Source organism: Artibeus jamaicensis, unplaced genomic scaffold (assembly GCF_021234435.1).
Source record: "Artibeus jamaicensis isolate MK-2021 breed Jamaican fruit bat unplaced genomic scaffold, CSHL_Jam_final scaffold_833, whole genome shotgun sequence".
In the NCBI taxonomy this organism is placed as follows: Eukaryota; Metazoa; Chordata; class Mammalia; order Chiroptera; family Phyllostomidae; genus Artibeus; species Artibeus jamaicensis.
The window spans coordinates 4,348,243-4,367,849 of NW_026522056.1; the positions used below are offsets into that span (position 1 = coordinate 4,348,243).

General features: G+C 45.1%; 1 protein-coding gene across 8 annotated transcripts in view; it reads right to left on the bottom strand.

Moving 5' to 3' along the window:
- The window catches only part of CSGALNACT1 (chondroitin sulfate N-acetylgalactosaminyltransferase 1), a 305,921-nt gene that overhangs the window by 11,931 nt on the left and 274,383 nt on the right, over positions 1-19,607 (bottom strand). For all 8 annotated transcript variants that reach the window (XM_037161256.2, XM_053660022.1, XM_037161285.2 and 5 more), the window contains 3 exons: positions 18,344-18,445; positions 3,726-3,904; positions 2,722-2,816 (listed from right to left, as the gene is read on the bottom strand). In XM_037161256.2, the coding sequence (XP_037017151.2) occupies positions 2,722-2,816; positions 3,726-3,904; positions 18,344-18,445 (376 nt within the window). The remainder of the gene's footprint in view (positions 1-2,721; positions 2,817-3,725; positions 3,905-18,343; positions 18,446-19,607) is intronic.

The following is a 19,607-nucleotide window of genomic DNA, read 5'->3' on the forward strand; positions in this document are numbered from 1 at the left end:
AGCCACCAGTGGAAAACTTATTTGAACAAATAATAATGGAGAATTTTCCCAATCTGGCAAAGGAAATAGACTTCCAGGAAATCTAGGAAGCTCAGAGAGTCCCAAAGAAGTTGGACCCAAGAAGAAACAAACCAAGGCACATCATAATTACATTAGCCAAGATGAAAATGAAGGAGAGAATCCTAGAAGCAGCAAGAGATAAGGGGACAGTCACCTACAAAGGAGTTCCCATCAGACTGTCAGCGGATTTCTCAAAAGAGACCTTACAGGCAAGAAGGGGCTGGAAAGAGGTATTCCAAGTTATGAAATCCAAAGACCTACAACCAAGATTGCTCTATCCAGCAAAACTTTCATTTAAAATGGAAGGACAGATAAAGTGCTTCTCAGATAAGATCAAATTCAAGGAGTTCATCATCACCAAGCCCTTATTATATGAAATGTTAAAGGGACTTATCTAAGAAAAAGAAGATAAAAAAGATGAACAGTGAAAGGACAGCAAACTCACAGTTATTAAGAACCACACCTAAAACAAAAGCAGACTAAGAGGACAGCTGGATCAGGAGCAGAACCATAGAAATGAAGATCTCAAGGAGAGTTAGCAACAGGGGAGTGGGAGGAGGAGAAGGGGGGAGAAGGTACAGAAAATAAGTAGCATAGACGGTAGGTAGAAAATAGATAGGGGGGGCGAGAATAGTATGGGAAATATAGAATCTAAAGAACTTGAGACACATGGTCATAAACTAAAGGGGGGGAATGGTGGGGGCAGACGGTGCAGGGTGGAGGGGAATGAAGGGGGAAATAGAACTGTAATAGCATAATCAATAAAATAAAAATTTAAAAAAATCCTTCTGTCCCCTCTAATAAATAAATAAACAAATAAATAAAGTAAATGTTAAAGGTTGCAGGATGACTCGGGTTCCAGCTGTGGACACAGCAATCTGAGTTCTGTTTCCGGCCTGACCACTGATGCTGAGGATCCCAGACCCAGGCTTCACCGCACCACGCCCCTGGCTTCCCTAGTCCCTGGTCCCCTGAAGGAATGATAACAACGAAAGACAACTTTTCACCTGGGAAATGAAAAAAAGTCCTTGCAAGCAAATAAGGTCTTTAGGAGTTCAAAGTTAAAACCTTAATCCCACTTGATATCAGATGTAACTGAGCACTTTATCTAAAATCAAAGGAACTTTTATTCTGATTGGTTGAAAGAAAATAAATCCTGTATCCCATTTCCCTCTCAAACCCTATTAGAAGCTTAGAACTCTTCCAGAATGGAAATAACAAGTTTTTTCTGTCTCGACTAGGGTGGATCAAAATCAGTTTGGGGGGAGTAAAAACTTCTCCCTGTGTTTACGTATAAAGTATATTATACATAAAGTACATAAACAGACATTCAGCATATCTCTGGCGTTAGAATTTCATTGGGGGAAGGGAAAGCTATATTATTACTGTACTGCATGGCTTGGGTCCCAAGTGCTGGGACGATGCTGGAACCATGCTGGGACACGAGCCGTGTCCAACCAGAAAGAGCCCAAGCTGTAACTTTCTACCACAGGTTTCAACACCAGCTGCCATAGGTTAACTGCAGGGCGGCACAGGAAATTCCTGGAGAAAACAGCTGTTGCTACCTCCGGAAGCTTAAACACAGAATTCGCCTTACTAAAGAATCTCCTAAGACCTATTTTCAGTGAAAAGCAGTTTACCCTCCCGTTGCACACAGGCATGCGAGACTTGGTCCTATCACTTCACTTTCACATGGCAGACTTCCTTTTGCAGCCGAGGACGCACTGGAGGATGCACTGGATGGGAAGAAATGTGGCTTTTTGCCTCAGTAGGAGACAAAACAAGGCAACGAAGAGCAGAAGCCCCCAGGCCAGGTGCTCCCCCCTGAGACTCAGCCTGAGCTGGAACACAGCTTCAGAGAAGTACAGCAGGAGCTCTCTGCAGGAAAAGCTCACATCCCAACGTGGGGAACAACAAGAACGGGAAGTTCGCTCTCAGAGGGGCGTGCCTGTGTGTGGTGCAGAGACCCTCTTCCTGCTGCTCTCTTCTCCCTGTTGTCTGTCCTGCTTCTCTGCCAAACGGACTGGCTCATGCCACCACCAGCAGAGACGGCTCAGCTTATAGAGTGCTCCTCAGTGGCTATGTGGCCCCACTCCGCCATCCATCACCTAGCAGCTAAGATCCTAGCAGAGAAGCCACCTTGCAGGCGACACTGCTGATGCCAATGCCCCCCCGCCCCTCCCCAGGCACTGCGATATGAATGACAGCATGATGGGAGGGCACTGGATCTAGTCCCTGCTCCCCCGCCGACTCGCTCACTGTGTGCTGGGGTGAACCACCCCTTCCTGGCTTCCGACTCCCATCTGTCAAATGGGACAGGAATCTCACCTTTCTTACCTTGCAGGATTTGGTAATAATAAAGAGAATGTGCTGCATCCACAATGCCATAATACTAGTTTCCAGAAACCATCGAAGAAAACTAGGAAGGTGTGAAATTACCTTTCTGCAAGGTACTGTTCCTATTTATTTTCCACTTTTAAATGTTGCAAGCACCTTCAATCAACAAGGCACTGGGAGCAAAGGCCAGAACGTCTGCCAAACTTAAAAATTAATACACGAATCGATCCACAGATTTCCACTTACCTGTACCATGGTCAGGTGCCCCTGGAAATGAAAGACACGACAGAGTCACACAAAGGCACCCGTGGCGCAATTACTCACCAGCTGCTGTTCTAAGGGAGGGACCGAGTCGTGATGGCCGTATATTATGCCGGGGTTGTACTGACTGAACAGGACGGGATAAAATACTTTCCTCCCTGCAAACCAGGAAACAAACATTTGCTGAAAGCAACAGATTAAACTGTTAGGTTTGTTCAAGTGTACTCGGCCCTCTGAAACACCCGAGATATTTGCATTCATTCTTCTTTCCCTCTACTCAAGTCTAAAACGGGTCTTAGAAGTTTTGCATCACATGGACCAGACTCTCAAACAGTTCTGGCCTCTCAGCCCAAGGGTGACATTTAAAATATTGACAGTTGGTGGCATCAACCAATGAGAGTGGCATCAACCTGATGCCCTGTGCCCTGTCAGGCATGAACCCTTTCATTGCTGGCCCACGGGGCAGTCTGAGGGGTTGCCAGAGGTGGCGGTGACTTTGGGCAGCAGAAGTAGAATTAGGGAGCCCAGGGCAGTTACTCTTCACCAGTTTACCTGCGGAGTTTCAAGATTTTAACAACTGACATGCCCATTCTAGTAGTTACCAGCTGAGTATCAGTCTTGTCAATGAGTCAGACTCCATGAAAATAACTTTCACCTTGTGGGTCATTTCTGCTCAGAGCAGAAACACTTCCTCCCTGCGTCACTGCCCTGGCTACTCCTTCCCCTTTGGTTTCAGGGCGTTTTTCCAGGTCACGTCCTCCCCACCCCACTTCCTCCGATGGACGTCCACCAAAGCCGACCTTGCAGATGGAAGTGGAAAAGGTTACACATGTGAACTTGGGATAACGAGCCCAAAGTCATGGTGGACGATAACTGTGACAACAGGCCGATGCTGTGACACCAGAGGAGAAATCGAGCCAGAGGATTTCCCTTTCCTTTGTCACTGGGGTAAAAAAAAAGCTGATTCAGAAGCAGGACACAGGGAACTGTGAAGGTGATGAGCGTGAGTGTGAGAGAGCTAAGTGCCACCCTGAGGTGGACAAGGAGCCGACTCCCGGGACCCTTACCTGGCTGCGTATTCAGCCGACAGGTATTGAGGAATTCAGAGGTGAAGTAGATGTCAACGTCACAGAAAAAGAGAAGGACATTGCTACCCTTCCAGAAGCGGGCTCCAACGTCAAGTCCCTTTCCCCGGGAAAATTCTCCGTTCAGCTGGATGAAGGTGAAGTTCCTGAAGTTGGCAGCTCTAAACAGAAAAACAGACATGGTCACCATGGGCCCACGCTCCCCAGGCCAAAGGGATCCCCTGGGAAATGTTGTGAGCATGGCCCATCCACACCTGGCCACGTTTCTTGTGTGACCTCGGTGGCACTGAGACAACCAGCCAGTCACAGAATGCTCCAGACTCACGGGGAACCCATTGGCGTTGAAGGCACCAAGAGCAAACATCTAGTGAAGTTTCAATACAAATTTATTTCTTGTTTCTCAGTAATTTTTCCAAATTGAAAACTGTACTGTTACGATTAATAATTTTTTTTTGTGATGCAGAAAACTTGAACTGGTGAAGACTAGGTCACCAAAACCAAGAAAATCTCCACGCCTCTGAGTCACCCCAGTGAAACCACTGGGCCAGGGAAATGAAGTCCCGTTGGAACGGCCCCACCCAGCCTCTTTCATCTCTGTTCAGCTCCCGGAGCCAGGCTCGATGGTCTTGACTGGAGCCTATCCCCAAACAGATTTACACCTGACTCCTTCCCCTCACCCAGGGGAAGCGGCAGAGCGAGCACAGCAAGGAAATGACAGACTTGGGTGCAGAAGACTAGGCCTGCCTCGGGCGTGGCTCTCCCGCAGATTAACTCATCTAGGCAAGCCCATTAATCTCCCAGAACCTCAGTTGTCTCATCTGCAAAACAGGAATAATAACACCTCCCCTAACTGTCTCACAAAGTTATTAGTTAGATAAGCACTGCCAAGCCTGTAAAGCACCGGCTAAGCCTCAGCTATCGCCGTCGTTAGCACAGGCCAGGTGCCCAGGCCTGTGGCAGGAAGCCCGGAGGTTCCATGTGGCTGTTCCTTCCCAGGGACAGCAGCACCTTCTGAAATGTCCTGAGCACAATTCCAGGAATTCATTCAGTACCTGGTGGGACAGCGAATGCCTTCTCCCAGACAGAACTAGAGAACCCCGTTTAGTCTACTCTAGCTCCTAACTCGACCTGTGCAGGCGCCTGGCATGTGGCAAATCCCCCCTTTCCTGCTGATATCACCCTTCTTTTCATGTACTCTGAGCCCTGTCTCCCCGCTACCTGGCTTGTCCCCCTCCCCCAACTTCTCTCTAATTTTGATGTGGTCAAAACAAGCACAGAACCCGATTTCCATTTTTTACAGTAATTTGTGTATTCCAAGGAACTGTCTTTGGTAAAGTTCAACACAAATATAAAGTCATAAACTTTTCAAATGCTACCCTGTGCTTGTATCTGGTGATTTAATCAGCAGAACAAGTTCTGCTACCCATTCCCTGACTTACCATCCTTCGGATCTGGGAGTTAGCTTGGTGTTTTATCTCAGGGATCTGTGGGCCCAAATCCTGTCTGAGCCCAAAGCCAGCCAGACTTTTCAGACTTAGATGGAGGCGGGAGGCCTGGCGCTGGGAAGGGCCCTGGCGGATGAGTCAGGAAAGCTGGATCCAGGGCCTAGAACTGCGCCCAGCCCTCATGGGTGCTCCACTGATGTTTGTGAATGAATGTGTGAATAGAGGAATGATTCCAATCCTCGCTCTGCCTCTAATCCACTGCGGGGGAGTCCCTTCATTTCACTGGCCCCAGTTTCCTCACTGTAGAATCTGATGGTTACCGAGTTCAAAGGCCCCTTTGCACTCTAAAATTCTATTCTTCTGCATTCTGCACCCTGTTCAGCACAGCTCCACATTTAGAGACATTTTCCTCCTCTTTCAGGACTTGACCTTCACTCTTTCCTCTGGCTGGGGGACCGCATTCACACTTTCTGTGAGCAGCTCCAGGTGCTGCTGCATGGCCTCTCTAGGCCTCGGTCTGGCCCCACTAACGGACAGCGACCTCCCCGTCTCCACACCTGGTCAGGCGAGGTCCTTCTCATCTCCCTAGAGGTTTCTGTAGCCCAGCTCCTGAAAGTCAGCCTGAACGCTCTTCTCCCTGCCCTATTTGTTCCATTTTATGAAAATTTTTACCCAGATGCTTGTCTGTTCATCTCAGGGAGTCTCCAACCAGGTCTCGCAGTTCTCAGCCACCATCCTGTGACCGTCTCTCACAGCCAGGAGCAGGTCTCTTTCTTTGCATGTCTCAAGGTTCATGGTCTTTGAGACCCTCCCCCCAGACCACAGGGAGAGCTGCAGCTGCTCTGCAGAGCAGGGAGGCCCGGCACGCCCAAGCCCAGGGCAGCAGCATGGCGTCCTCACTCGGGCTGCATCTGACTCATAGCTCAGGGTCCTCCTGCAAGAGGCTTTCCAGAGGCTACCACCTGAGAGCTCAGATACGAAAATGCTTCATAGCCAAACAACAGCAAGCAATCTTTGTCACGGGAAGAAGAACACAGTTACCTAATACTCTGTGTTAAAAGAACTGCCGATTTCCCTCCCTGAACAGTCAGTCTAAAGCCCATTTGTACAGATAGACCAAATATCTACAAAAGTCACCCTGGCTGGTGTGGCTGCTGTGAACCAAAGGGTTACTGGTTCAATTCCCAGTCAAGGCACATGCCTCTGTTGTGGGCCAGGTCCCCAGCTGGGGGTGCATGAGAGGCAGCCACACGTTGATGTCTTTCTCTCTTTCTCCCTCTCTTCCCCTCTCTCTAAAAATAAATATATAAAATCTTTAAAAATATATTTACAAAAGTCATACTGAATACTTAAATAAGAATGCAAGGCAGCATTAGAAACCGAGGTAACAGTGTTAAAGATATGACAAGCCTGGAGGTGGTCAACCTTGAAGTGTGTGCGAGAGATAGTAAAGTGGTCGTTTGGTGTACGCACTCACCCAATACACACGTAATCTAGATTGCTCTGCCCCCAAATTCTCCAAACCCTGGCTTGAGCTGCTCTTCTCTGCTCTGCTGCAGCAGGGGGTGGGGATGGGAGGGAGCAGGGCTTGCCTGTTAGTCAAGCCACGGAAAGGGGTGGGGAGGACATTGTTCCAGTGTTTGAGATGACCTTAACTTTGAAGAACTTTTTAAAAAGTCTTAAAACATCTACCTCTATGCTTTGATGTGTTGCCTTTAGGGTAAGAGAATTCAGAAAAACAGATGCTGGGGGGCCCTCCAACCTCTCTACAAGGACGAGGCAATCCATGTTGTATCTGTGGCAATACCCAACCTACACCTGCATTTCACACCCGTCTCCCGCGCGTCTGTAGGCTGCACCAGAGGCCCAGGACACGGCACCCAGCCCTATCCAACCGCTGCCTACACCGATGCCTGTGAGCCCCCTGGGCCAGTGCACACTTGGCACCAGCAGCCTCCCCTCGCCCACACAGACCCCACCCAGCCCAGCGCTGCCTGCCTCCCTCACCCACCCTGAGTAGAGCTGGCCAGCAGGAGCCATGCATCATTACTGCTGGCCTGGTGGCACTCATACTTGACAGCTCTGTGCAGAAGGCCTAACCAGGGGCCAGGCATCAGTGCACGCAGAGGTGGGGGTGGGGTGGTCAGGGTGGTCAGGGACAGTCATCACGGGCCTGGGAAGCCCCACCAGCCAGTCTGGGGCACTGCAGGAGCTCCAGGGCTAACCTGAAGTTGTCACCCACCTGTGGTTTGAGTGTGTCTGCCAGACCGCCATGCTGAGCTAGGAGTCCCTCTGCAGATGGGCAACGGCACTAACCTTCCTCCTGACCACTCAAGCCCAGCACTTCTGGGGTTGATCAGCCATTAGCTGGGGGAGACCCTCCCTTTCCTCTCTCGCCATCAGGAAGAGCCCCTGATCATTAGAGGCAGTGTTTTCCACACAGCAAGAGGGCAGGGCTGGAAACACCAGAAAAAGGACTGGAATGATTTTACTTCCCTTCCTTCCCAGAACAGAGACGAACACACTGTCACACACCTGCACCTGGAAGTGGGGCCCCCTCCACTCCTCTCCTCTCACCTCAAACTCATTGGCACCAGCTCCAGACACGGGGCACAATGGGGCAACTAGATTCTGCAAGACGGTTGGGCCCCTTCCCTCAATGTGTCCCATGACTTCACTCAGAAATGCTGCTCACTGGGCAAGGGACTCACTCACTAGGCCAGAGCACCCCTGCTCAATAGGGTTGGAAACAGTGTACTAAGAAGCAACCGCACCATTCAAGAGCAAGGACACACTTCAGTGTGAAACACCGATGTGCTCCAACGTGGTCTGGCCATGGTGGGCTTCGACCGCATACAGCATGGCTACAGGCTATAACACCAAGATGCGGAACAGAGAGATGTACAAACAGGGACCCTGTGTTGTCCCCTGTCTGTCTGTCTGCCTGCCTACCCCATAGTGGGCAGCCAGAAGACGGCTACCAACGGCATGCACATGGCTGGGACCTCCTGTCTCTGCTCAGGGGTCCCTCCTCGGAGCACGCTCTCTCCATCCACTCCAGGGAAAGTTCCGCTTCATCTTCAGGGCCCACGTCAGGAGTCACTGCCCCTCACGCCCGCTGCAAACTGAAGCCCCTCTCTGGGCTCCCTGCCCAGCCCCACCTCTGTCCTCCTGTGTCCATGCCTTCTTCTGCCTTTGCTCGTGCAGACATGCACAGGATGACCTAGCAGGCTCCCGACCTTGGAGGACAGGGACTGCCCCTCGGGTGGGCTCTGGGGAAACCCCGGCACGTGGTCCACCTCCCACATCAGAGAGAGTCCTGACCAACAGACTCCAAAGGACAGGCACAAACCCAAGCTTTTAATAAGAAGACAAATACCAACAACAGAAAAAGGGGAGCTGAGAAAAAAAGATGCAATCTGGTTTGAAAAATGTAATTTGCCCATACAAAGAAATGTAACATTTCGTGGGATGTCTCACAAGACGGACATTTTTTATGGCAGGACGAGAGCACTACTTTCTATACTCCGTGATTTCCTATTATAAATCAGAGTCTGCAGTTTCAAAGGCCACATGATTACTCATAATTATCTCTTCTTTTCTTCTTGACTCGTATTATTGGCTGATGAACTCCTGAGCTTCTCCTACAATTCCTCTCTTTTATGGAACAAGTCTGGTATACGGGGACTCCTCCCAGTTATATATAACCATTCCAGCAGAGGTTATGATGACCTGGGAAATCACAGTTTCTACTAGAGATTTAATTTCTCTAACTGACTTGCATTTCCCAGAACTGCTGGATTAGAAATGATAAAAGGTCTTGCTGTCTAATATGATTTATTCTAACACAGACTTCTTCCCATCACTGCAAGGAAATTGTGTTAATGTAGGACTTCCCACAATAGCCCTTCATTTTAAAAAAGCACTTCAAACTTACATAGAAAACAGTATTATATTCAATGTTTAATTTACCATTTTAAATCTAACAGCCCTAAATATTGAACTCACTTGAGTTCTACTTACAGAAGGCATTTGAATACAATAAAGAATTAAAAGTAGGCACTTTAAACAATCAATTAAGAATTTTCCAGATTGTGAGCCTATATAAGCCTGCTTATATAACTAATTTAACAAGTTTCTTTTGAAAAGATAAACAACTGACCATTAGCTAGACTATCTAAGTAAGAGAATGAGAACTTAAATTAATAAAATTATAAACAAAAGAGGAGACATCACAACCAGTAACACAGAAACACAAAGAGACTACTATGGATAATTATATGGTAATAACTTATATAACATAAAAAAATGAATAAATTCATGAAACAAATTACCAAGACTGAATCATGAAGTAATAGAGAAATCTGAACACATTAATAATGAGCAAGCAGATTAAAGCAATAATCAAAAATCTCCTAACAAATAAAAGCCCAGGATCATTGACTTCACTGGGAAATCCCACCAAACTTTTAAAGACAAATTAATCCCAGTCCTTCTCAAACTCTTGCAAAATACTGAAGAGGAAAGATCACTTCCAAACTCATTTTACAAGGCCAGCCTTATTATGATACCAAAGCCAGACAAGGAAATTACAAGAAAAGAAAATTATAGGCCAATACCCCTGGTGAATATAGATGCAACAGTCCTCAACAAAAGACAGCAAACTGAATTCAAGAGCACACTGAAAGGACCATACACCACGATCAAGTGGGATTCACCCCTGAGAGGCAAGGATAACTCAAGATCTGCAAATTAACAACCATAATACACCACATTCACAGAATGAAGAATGAAATCATGTGATCGTTTTAATAGGTGCAGATAAAGCATTTGAAAAATGCAACATCTTTCATGACAAAAACTCTCCACATACCAGGTATAGAAGGAATGCACCTCAACACCAGGCCAGGTATGAACGTCCGCAGCTAACATCACACTCAGTGTGAAAAGTTAAAAGCCTTTCCTCCAAAATCAGGAGCAAGATGAGGGCGCCCTTCTCACCACTCCCATTCAGCATAGTCTTAAAGTCCTAGCCGGAGCAGTCAGGCAATGAAAACAAACAAAAGGTATCCAAATAGAACCGGAAGATATAAAGTTGTCTTTGTTTGCAGATGATGTGATCCCATATATTGAAAATCCTAGGATTCCATGAAAATTGCTAGAATTGATCAGCAAACTTAGAAGAACTGCAGGATAAAAAAATAACATGAAAATCAGAAAGTGTTTCTACACACAAGGAGCTATCTGAAAGAGAAATCAAGAATGCACTTACAATGACATCAAGAACAACAGAATAAAAAGGAGTGAAGTGCTGATAGATGCTATGATGTGGATGAACCTCAGAAACATTGTGCTAAGAGAGGAAGCCAGATGCCAAAGGTCATGTATGATATGATTCCATGTATATGAAATACACAGAATAGGGCAAATCCATATTTTTAATGCTTTTTCTGTGTGTATGAAGATGGCCATGTGGTTTTGTGTATTGTGCTGATGGATTTTTGTTGAATCAATCTTGCATTCCTAGGATAAATCTCACTTGGCCATGGTATAGGATTCTTTTTCTTTGTGGCTGGGTTCAGTTTGCTAGTGTTTTGTTGAAGATTTTTGCATCTAATATTTATAAGAGATACTGGCCTGTATTTTTTCCTTGTTATGTCTTTTTTCACTTCATTTGGTTTTTCATTACAGCTGACATACAATGTTATATCAGTTTCACAGAGCGAGATTGGAAGTGTTCCCTCTTCTATACTTGGAAAGTTTGTGAAGTGTTGGCATTAACTCATCTTTAATGATTGGTGGAAATCAGCAGTGGAGTGATTTTAGCTGGGCTTTTCTTTGTGGGTAGTTTTTTTTTATTACTATTTCATTCTACTTATTTGTTATTTTGTTAAAATGATATCTTTACAGCCTTAGCCAGGTGGCTCAGTTGGTTGGAGTGCCATCCCATACACCAAAACATTGCAGGTTCAATCCCCAGTCAGGGCACATACCTAGGTTGTAGGTTTGACCCCCAGTTGGGGCATGTACAGGAGGCAACCAATTGATGTTTTTCTCACACTGATGTTTCTCTCTCTCTTTCTCTCTCTCTCCAAAAGCAATAAACACAGCTTCAGGTGAGGATTAAAAAAGAAAAATAAAAAAATGAAGTGATATCTTTATACATGTGTGTATCAATACAGATTTACACTTATTGCTTTATGCAGTTATCCTTTAAATCATGTAGAAAAAATACTGTATTTTATATTCCCCTATGTAGTTACTTTTACTTTCAGTCTTTATTTCTTCATGTGGATTTTAGTTTCTGTTTAGTGACTTTTCATTTCAGACTTGAGGACTCCTTTTCATAGCATGTTCACTAGTGATGAAATCTCTCAGTTCTTATTTCTCTGAGGAGGTCTTCATTTCTGTTTTACATTTGATGGATGGTTTTGCTGCATGCAGAGTTCTTGGTTGTGTTGTTTGTCTTTCAGCACTTTGACTATGCCATCGCTCTCGGCCTCCACTATTTCTGAGGAGAAGTCGGCTGCTGGTCTTATTAAGGATCCTTTGGACCAGGTGAGTTGCTTCACTCCTGTTTGTGAGATTTTTTTCTCTGTCTTTCAGCCATCTGAGCAGATGTGCCCGATATGGATTTCTTTGTTTTCCTCTTTGGAGTTTGTTGAGTTTCTTGGATGTGTAATGTTTTTCGTTAAATTTGAGGAGTTTGGGGCCATTGCAATTAAATATGTTTTCTGCCCCTTTCTCTGTCTCCTTTCTGCGTGTCCCATTATGTCTTTGCTGGCATTCTTGATGATATACTACCAATTTCTAAGGTTTGTTAATTTTCTTTTTTAACTTTTGTTTCTCAAACTGGATCATATCATGGTCCTATTTTAAAGTTCCTTGATTCTTTTTCCTGATTGTTCAAACCTGAAATAAGCACCCTCCCCACCAATTACATTTTTTATTTTAGTTATTTTACTTCTCAACTACAGAATTTCTTTTTGGCTCTTTAAAAACAAAACAAAAACAAACTTCTCTTTATTTGGTGAGATGTGGTTCTCAAAATTTTCTTTAAATATGTTCTTTAAATATGGTCTCTTTTAATTCTTTGAGCATTTTTAATACAGTGATTTAAAGTCTTTGTCTAGTCAGTCTAAAACCCGGGTTTCCTCAGAGACAATTCCTAGTAATCAATTTTTTTCCTGTGCATGAATTGTATATTTTGTTTCTTTGTATGCCTCATAATTTTTAAAAATCGAACATTTTAAATAATGTAATGTGGCAACTCTGAAAATCAGAATCTCCCAGGGTTTGTTGTTGCAGTTTTTTGCTTGTTTCATGACTTTCATACATAATTCTGTTATGTGTGACCACTTAGTATTCAATTAATGATTAGAAAGAGATCTCCTTTAATGCCTGAAACCAGTACATCTTTAAGTCTTTGCCGAGGGACCTTGTATGCACGTTGGGGTATGCCACGAACACTGTACCAGGCAGTTGACAACTTAACCTTAGTCTTCCTTCCTTCATGCACAGAGCCTCAAGATCACCCAGAGGTGAAACATCAGGGCCTGCACAGGTCTTTCCTAAGTATGAGCATGTCCCCAGCCCCGTGTCTGCCCTTTCAGGTCCCCGGAAATGTACTGGAGCATTTCAAGCCCCTGGGCAAATCTCACTCCCCAGCTTCACCTTTTAAGCTTTTTGATTAGTCTGTTGTTTGCCCCAACTCTAACCTGCCACTGCAGGCAGCCACAAAGTCACAGGCTGTGTACATTTTTTTTTTTTTAACAAACTCCCCTTAGAGAAAAAGGCTCTTTCCACTGGAGAACTCTGAGTCAAGTGAAATAAGGATAACCTTGTAAGTGGAGTCTTCAAGGGACCCCAGACAATCCTAATAATGAGAGTTCTTGGGAAATAATGCTCAGAAGGAGCTTTAGCCCCATCCTGGCCCCTGTGGCCGCCAGGCTGTGGCCCTTGCAGTACTTGAGGGCTGTTGGAGTCCAAGGCTACTGAAGAGCTGAAGGAGGTGGGGAACAGGGCAAGTCAAAGCTCCAAGGAGCTCCCTGTTCACACCAAAGTTGAACAAGTTTTTCATCTTTCTAAAATAAACACTTTACAGATTGTTGCCAGAGTTCTTAGAAAGCTGATTCTAACCATTTGAACTTCTCATTGCTTTTATGGAAGACAGTGTCTGCACAGACCTTTATTTCACCATTTCACTGACAACACATTTCTTTCTTTTAACTGTTGCATTATATTCTATTGCATGAACTTCATATCATTTCATTGTTTTCATATTATACTTTCCCAATACATTTATATGGAAAAATGTTGAATCTTCAGAAATGTAAGAATAGCACAAGTACCCATACGCCCTTCACCTAACTAGATCCCTCAGGTACCAGTGTCGGCCACCTGTCCTTCCTTCCTCTGAACCTGAGAGTTGGGTGCAGAGGGCAGGGCAGCTTTACCCTCAAAGACGAGTATCTCTCAAGAACCCTGACACTCTCCTTTATGACCTTATAATGATCATAGTCAGGCTATTTAACATTGCCACAAAACTTTAATCTATATGCCACGTTCAAATCCCCCAGAGAACTGAGAACTCCTGAAAACACAGGCACATCTCCGTAAAGAGCTGGATCACCAAGCAGAATCGTGCCGAGCACTGTCTCCGGCCACCGCTGGGGGGGGGTAGGGCACAGGCCTGTGAGCTGCCCTCGTGTGCGAGGAGCTTCCGAGGGTGCGAGACACCTCATCTGCGGGGACAGGTTCACTGTGTTGCTTTTTTCATTTTAGCAGGTGAGATTATCTAAAAGTTCCTCATTTAAGAAAAGATTAAATGAAGCAGCAATTCTGCCAAATTTCAGAAACCAATCAAAGCCAAACAGAATAAAACCTCCCCCCCAAATTTTCTTCTGGGGTGTCCTGATAAAATCTTCCTGAGGGTACATGTCAAACAATGCCTTCAAAGAGGTGTGACATGCTGACACACCCACGGCAAGGCAGGCACCACACACATGCAAATGCACACGCACACACACAAACCCTCTCTGATGTCCCATAATCACGATGGCAGGGCAGTGTCTCATTTCTAGTGCCTCAGTCTCAGAGACAAGTGCTCTGAAAGACACCTTGGTGACCTCATGACTGAGTAAAGGTGAACTCACAGTGTAGTGAACATCAGCTCACGCCAACTCATTCACCAGCTACAATTTTTAAAATATAATTTCCTGATACAGCAGGTCCCCAGATGACGTCATGGTCAATGTTGTTTTGTTATAAGGTTGATGAAACGCTACAGGAACTCAACTCTTGTTTGAATCAGTTAGCCTGCAGTGAAACTGGTTTCATCGCACAATTTCACTTAAAGTCACAGAACCTCTGGATGACATTAAGTGAGGACTTACCACGTGCAGCTCCAAGCGAATGTCCCCCTAAGCCAGCATTTCTCAGAGTGCGAGCCGTGGACCACCCACATCGACATGTGCAGCTCATTCTGGGTGTGGGCTCCCAAGCTTCATCTCAGCCCACTGACTCGGGATTTCTGGGGTTGATCCCAGGAACGTGCATTTTGAAAAGCATTCCAGGTTATTCAAAGCACATTTATATTGGAGAACTACTAGGCGAGGCTTTAACCTGAGATTAACTGAAGCTTCATGGGGAAAACTCTGTGGAATAAGGATTCTTCCACAGTTTGCTATTGCAAACTGATCTGTACTGTTTTCTGTGGAAGTGGCTTTTAAATATTCTGATCAAAGCCCTTACAAAGGAATATATTATATATTATGACACAGAACATACACAAACAGAAATTAAAATTTCATGAAACAATATTTATCCTTACATATGTGTGATGCATTCTGATATATTTTATTCACTTTAGTTCAATTTTTAAAAACACTGAACAGAACTCTCTGATTTCACAATCCTCTAATGAATCACAAACTGCAGTTTGCAAAACACTGATCTCCAGCAATCAACCGAGAGGCAAAGCTCAATCGAGGGTGCACAAACCCAGTGAGTGAAATATCATTTGACACGTAGTCATCAAATGAGATTTTTAAAAGATATTCTTAAAATATATACATTTAGCTGGATTTAGAACAGTTTAATCACGATACCAATATTCAAATGAAAGAAATTTCATTTAGCCTGATTTCCAATCTTATTACTGTCAACTAACAATTAAGGGTTTTAGGATTAAGGGTACATTGGAATGAAAATTGGGTGCAATTTTAAGACTGGGAGTCCCGGTAAATTCACACACGAGGCTGAGAACCTGGCTCTCCCACGTGTCCGAAATGGCAGCCCGAGCGCCAACCTCACTAATCCTTGGTCATTTTCATCTAGTACAGGGGGCCAGTAACAGCACCTATCTTGTAAGGTTGCTGTGAATATTAAATAAGGTCATCCACATAAATAATAATAATAGTTATTATTCAAAGAAAAGATGAATTTAAACAAGAGTTATACCATCTTAAAAGAATAATAAAATGGTTAAATGAAGCTCTTTATATAAGTTTTCATTTAGGTTACCAGGTGTACAAATTTACTGTGTACCGGGTATTATCTTTCCCTTGATAAACACTGAACGGTTTCTGAAGAAGGCCCTCTGCTAAGTGCTGGAGTCACGAAGAAGCATGTGATGTGGTGACACTTATTAAGCAGCTTGCCACCTAGTTAGGGCAATAGGAAGAAATGTAAATGCCAAATCATATGGCAAGTACCAAATATAACAGGTGCTTAAAGGGACTATAGTTCAGAGAGTAGAGGACTGGAGGTCAGGAAGAGCTCCAGAGGTGGGGCCCCAGGTGGGGATGGAAGGGCGGGGGGGGGGGTTGAGTTAGTAGAAAGGAGGGTGGAGAAAACATTAAGTGGAAGAGAATAACGGGAGCAAAGACGAGGGGCCAACTATGGCCCCAGTTTGGCTGGGCACAGTGAGTCATCAAGACTGAGTTAGAAGTAAGAGGCAGTTTGGGTACCGGGCTCAGGCAATGGGAATTTGATTCAGGCTGGCTGCAGAGGGTGGGACATTCCTAGGAGAGGTGCCCTGATCAAAGCAACACACTGGAGGGGGTAGGACATGTCCCAAGGCAGTGGTGACATCAACCCTGTAATTATCACTAGTTAACAGAATGAGGACACCAACGCAGAAGATGGGGTTCCAATAAATTTTGCCCAAGTTCCTACAGTGTCCTTTTAAAGCACTGATCTCAAGCACAAAGTTATCTGCACAAAGTTTTAAGTAAATGATCTCTATCCTGCAGTGATATAAATTTTCTTTTTCAGGTTCTATTCATTCTTTGCTTATAAACCAACCTCTGATTGAGAAGTCAGCGTGCCGGGTAATCGATACGGTAAAGCGTGCCTTGGAGATGAGTGTTTAGGCACTCCAGTCTCGACAAAGGGTATTTCCCGTAACCATGACGAAACTGGCTACTCATCCACCAGTGCGAATTTGGCTATATGTATCTGTCAGCAAATGTCTGGTCCTTTAAGGTCGTGGGAAGGTGCTAGACCCAACAGGACTGAGCTTCTCGATCCTGGCTGCATGTTAGAGGCCCCTGGATAGCTACTTTAAAAACCTTGGAAGGGGCAGCCCCTGGGGCGGACCGCCACTTTCTCAGACAATGCCTTTCAATTCTGGCTGCATGTTAGAATCACCTGGGAAACTTTAAAAAGATCGGTGCCCAGGGACAGACACTTCCAGAGATGTTAGAAACCATCCACTCTGCAGAGGACGTGAATTCTAACAATTCATGCTCCTCATTCCTAAGCAGAAATGAAAAGGATATTGCAATGCATTGCAGTTGAGAGATTTCTATTTCACTTACATTTAGGATATTCAGCTTTTTTATTCTTTGATGTCCCTTCAACAGAGGCCATAGCTTTAGGCTGTTACTAGTTTTAAACTCTTAAGTCCTAACTGATTTAAAACAGAGGTCGGCAAACTTTCTCTGTGAAGGACGAGTAGAGAGTTCAGGCTGCGAGTCATACAGTCTCTGTCCCAACACTGAATTCTGCAGGTGTGCCACAAAGCCACCATAAATGCCATGCAGACAAATGAGCGTGCCTGCACTGCAATAAAAACTTCTCCACCAAAAGAAGTGGTGGACAAACTTTGGCTAGTGGACTGCCTCAGAACGTTCGAATGATTATTATTAACATTCCGATCTTATGCCCATTGATACAAAATTAGTAATGAAGCATGAAAATAAATACCAAAAGTGCATTCAATCTTGGAATCTTATCCTTTGACTATCACCTTACTGCCATTTACCAGAAAGTCAACTGAAGCCCTGTTTATATCTAGACCACATGCACCTCTTCAGATGCTCTTCGCCACTGAGGACTACTGACCACCCTCCAAGCTTCACTTATGGAGGGGCTACCATCCTCACACCCTAACCCCAATCACTCAACCAAAATTCTGCAAACCTCCTTGGCAAACCCCAGGGGACCATGGCAGCACCATCCCAGCTTCCTCGCTAGTAGAAAATGCCATAGATATTCATTAAATAAATACTTGTATGTATATTGTGGTAGGAAAAAATCCATTTCTGCTGGCTGTGGATGAATTTCCCCCCCCATACAACTCCTCGGTGGGGTGTAAATATACAATCCTAAGTTTAACCTTTTGGTTATGTAATTTCTGTTCAACTGGGTAGATTTAATTAAAGATCCTGCCATCACTTCTGACTTCCCCCAATCTCTCAAAATGCATAGCAAATGAAAATCAGAGGGGCAGGCCATTTGCTGAGTGGATCTCACTCTTAGCCTTACGAGCTGCGGCTGAGACGGAGCCACTGCACCACTGTGCCCGTCCTAATTCCCTCTCTAGCATCAAGGCCCCAGATCCGCAGTGCTCAGAGTGAAGACACCCAGGCATGCAGAAGCCCAGAGAAGCCCGTTCCCTACCCTTGTGCTCAGGGCAGTTTATCTCAAAGCCACTATGGACACTGTGCACAATGAGGACCAGTATTAGACAGGCGGTGTCCTGGGGAAAGAGGGAGCAGAACTCTCCCTACACACAGTCAGCAACAAGCCAGTCTCGCAGCTGACCCATAGTGTTAGGGAAGAAAACCAAACTAAAGCAGGAGTTTCAGCCAGGGATGTGTCTGAGCTCAGGTGCCATGACACCAGGTTACGGCTCCACACTGTACTTACTTGGAAGTGTTTTCAAGTATTCCCTTGACCTCGTTCATTTCTTCTTTCCCAAAGTAAACAACGGTGAGATGAATCCTCCCATCCTGCTGGATGCACGTCTCCCTAGAAAACAGAACACACGTACATCTGGACCTGTTTTCCCAATAACGGGAAAGGCCCAAACAAATGCCTATTTTGTAAAGTGCACAAGAGTTTGCAATAAACTGACTGACTTGCCAGGAGGCCGAGAGGGGGCATTTCTGGCCAGCGACCACAATTACCTTTATTAGTATTTATCTTACCAAGAAACAATGAAATTGAAATGGGCAAACCTAGTAAATGAAAACTCAGAGGCCACACATCCAATCTGCCATAGGCCACGCCCATTGGTACCTTCCAGCGTCACAAGAACAGTGCGGACCCTGCCTTCTCTGCTGTTAGAAGTCCATGACGTCTAAAACACACACATTCTATTTTCCAGACAAGCAAGCAAAAGTCCAGAGAGCATAAGACTAGAATCCTTGTCTGCGACTTTTCTCATGTGTGCCAAACCCTCCTAAAGACTGGATGCGTAAAGGTGAAGAGACATTCTTTCTTGTAAGACGGCAGAAACCCTTGGTTGCACTGGGGTGTGGCTGTCTGAAGGCGTGATAAAGCAGAAGCACAGGTGCTGTCTGTCACCCTTCCCAAGCAGATACGGTTACCCTCACTACGCCCCATTTCTCCTCCCCGTGACTGGGGGATTGTCCCAGGCACCTGGCACTTCACCTGGCTGCTGGCAGGGTCCCGACGGCCCTCTCAGGGCCAGGCCTCTGGACTGGTGTACACCAGCAAAGCTGACGTTAATTAGCCTTGTCCTGTGCTCTCAACAGTAACCTGAGAGCCAGTGTGGTACGATCTGCTGCTGTGTGTATAATATGTATGTGTACATGCATGCAGATATGTGTATGTGAGTGTATGTATATATATGTAATGAACATGTGTTTATATGTATGTATATGTGTGTGCATAATTTTAAAGGTGTTTTCTGGGAGCACGTTAATGGAAAGATTCTGCTGGTGAGATGATGTTTTGTGATATTTTGATATTTTGCTTGTCCTTCTATTTTACTGCTTTGTCACTATGTTAGCTACTTTCCTTAGCCCCCAAAGAACGATTCACAGCATAGCTTTCCAGAAGGCCCTGAGCTCTTTCTGCAGAGGCCAGTTTATTCAAGGTGCTTCATAATGACATCAAGAAGGAGTGATTGTCTAGCCAGGATGGCTGGGAGAAGTCCAAAGAAATA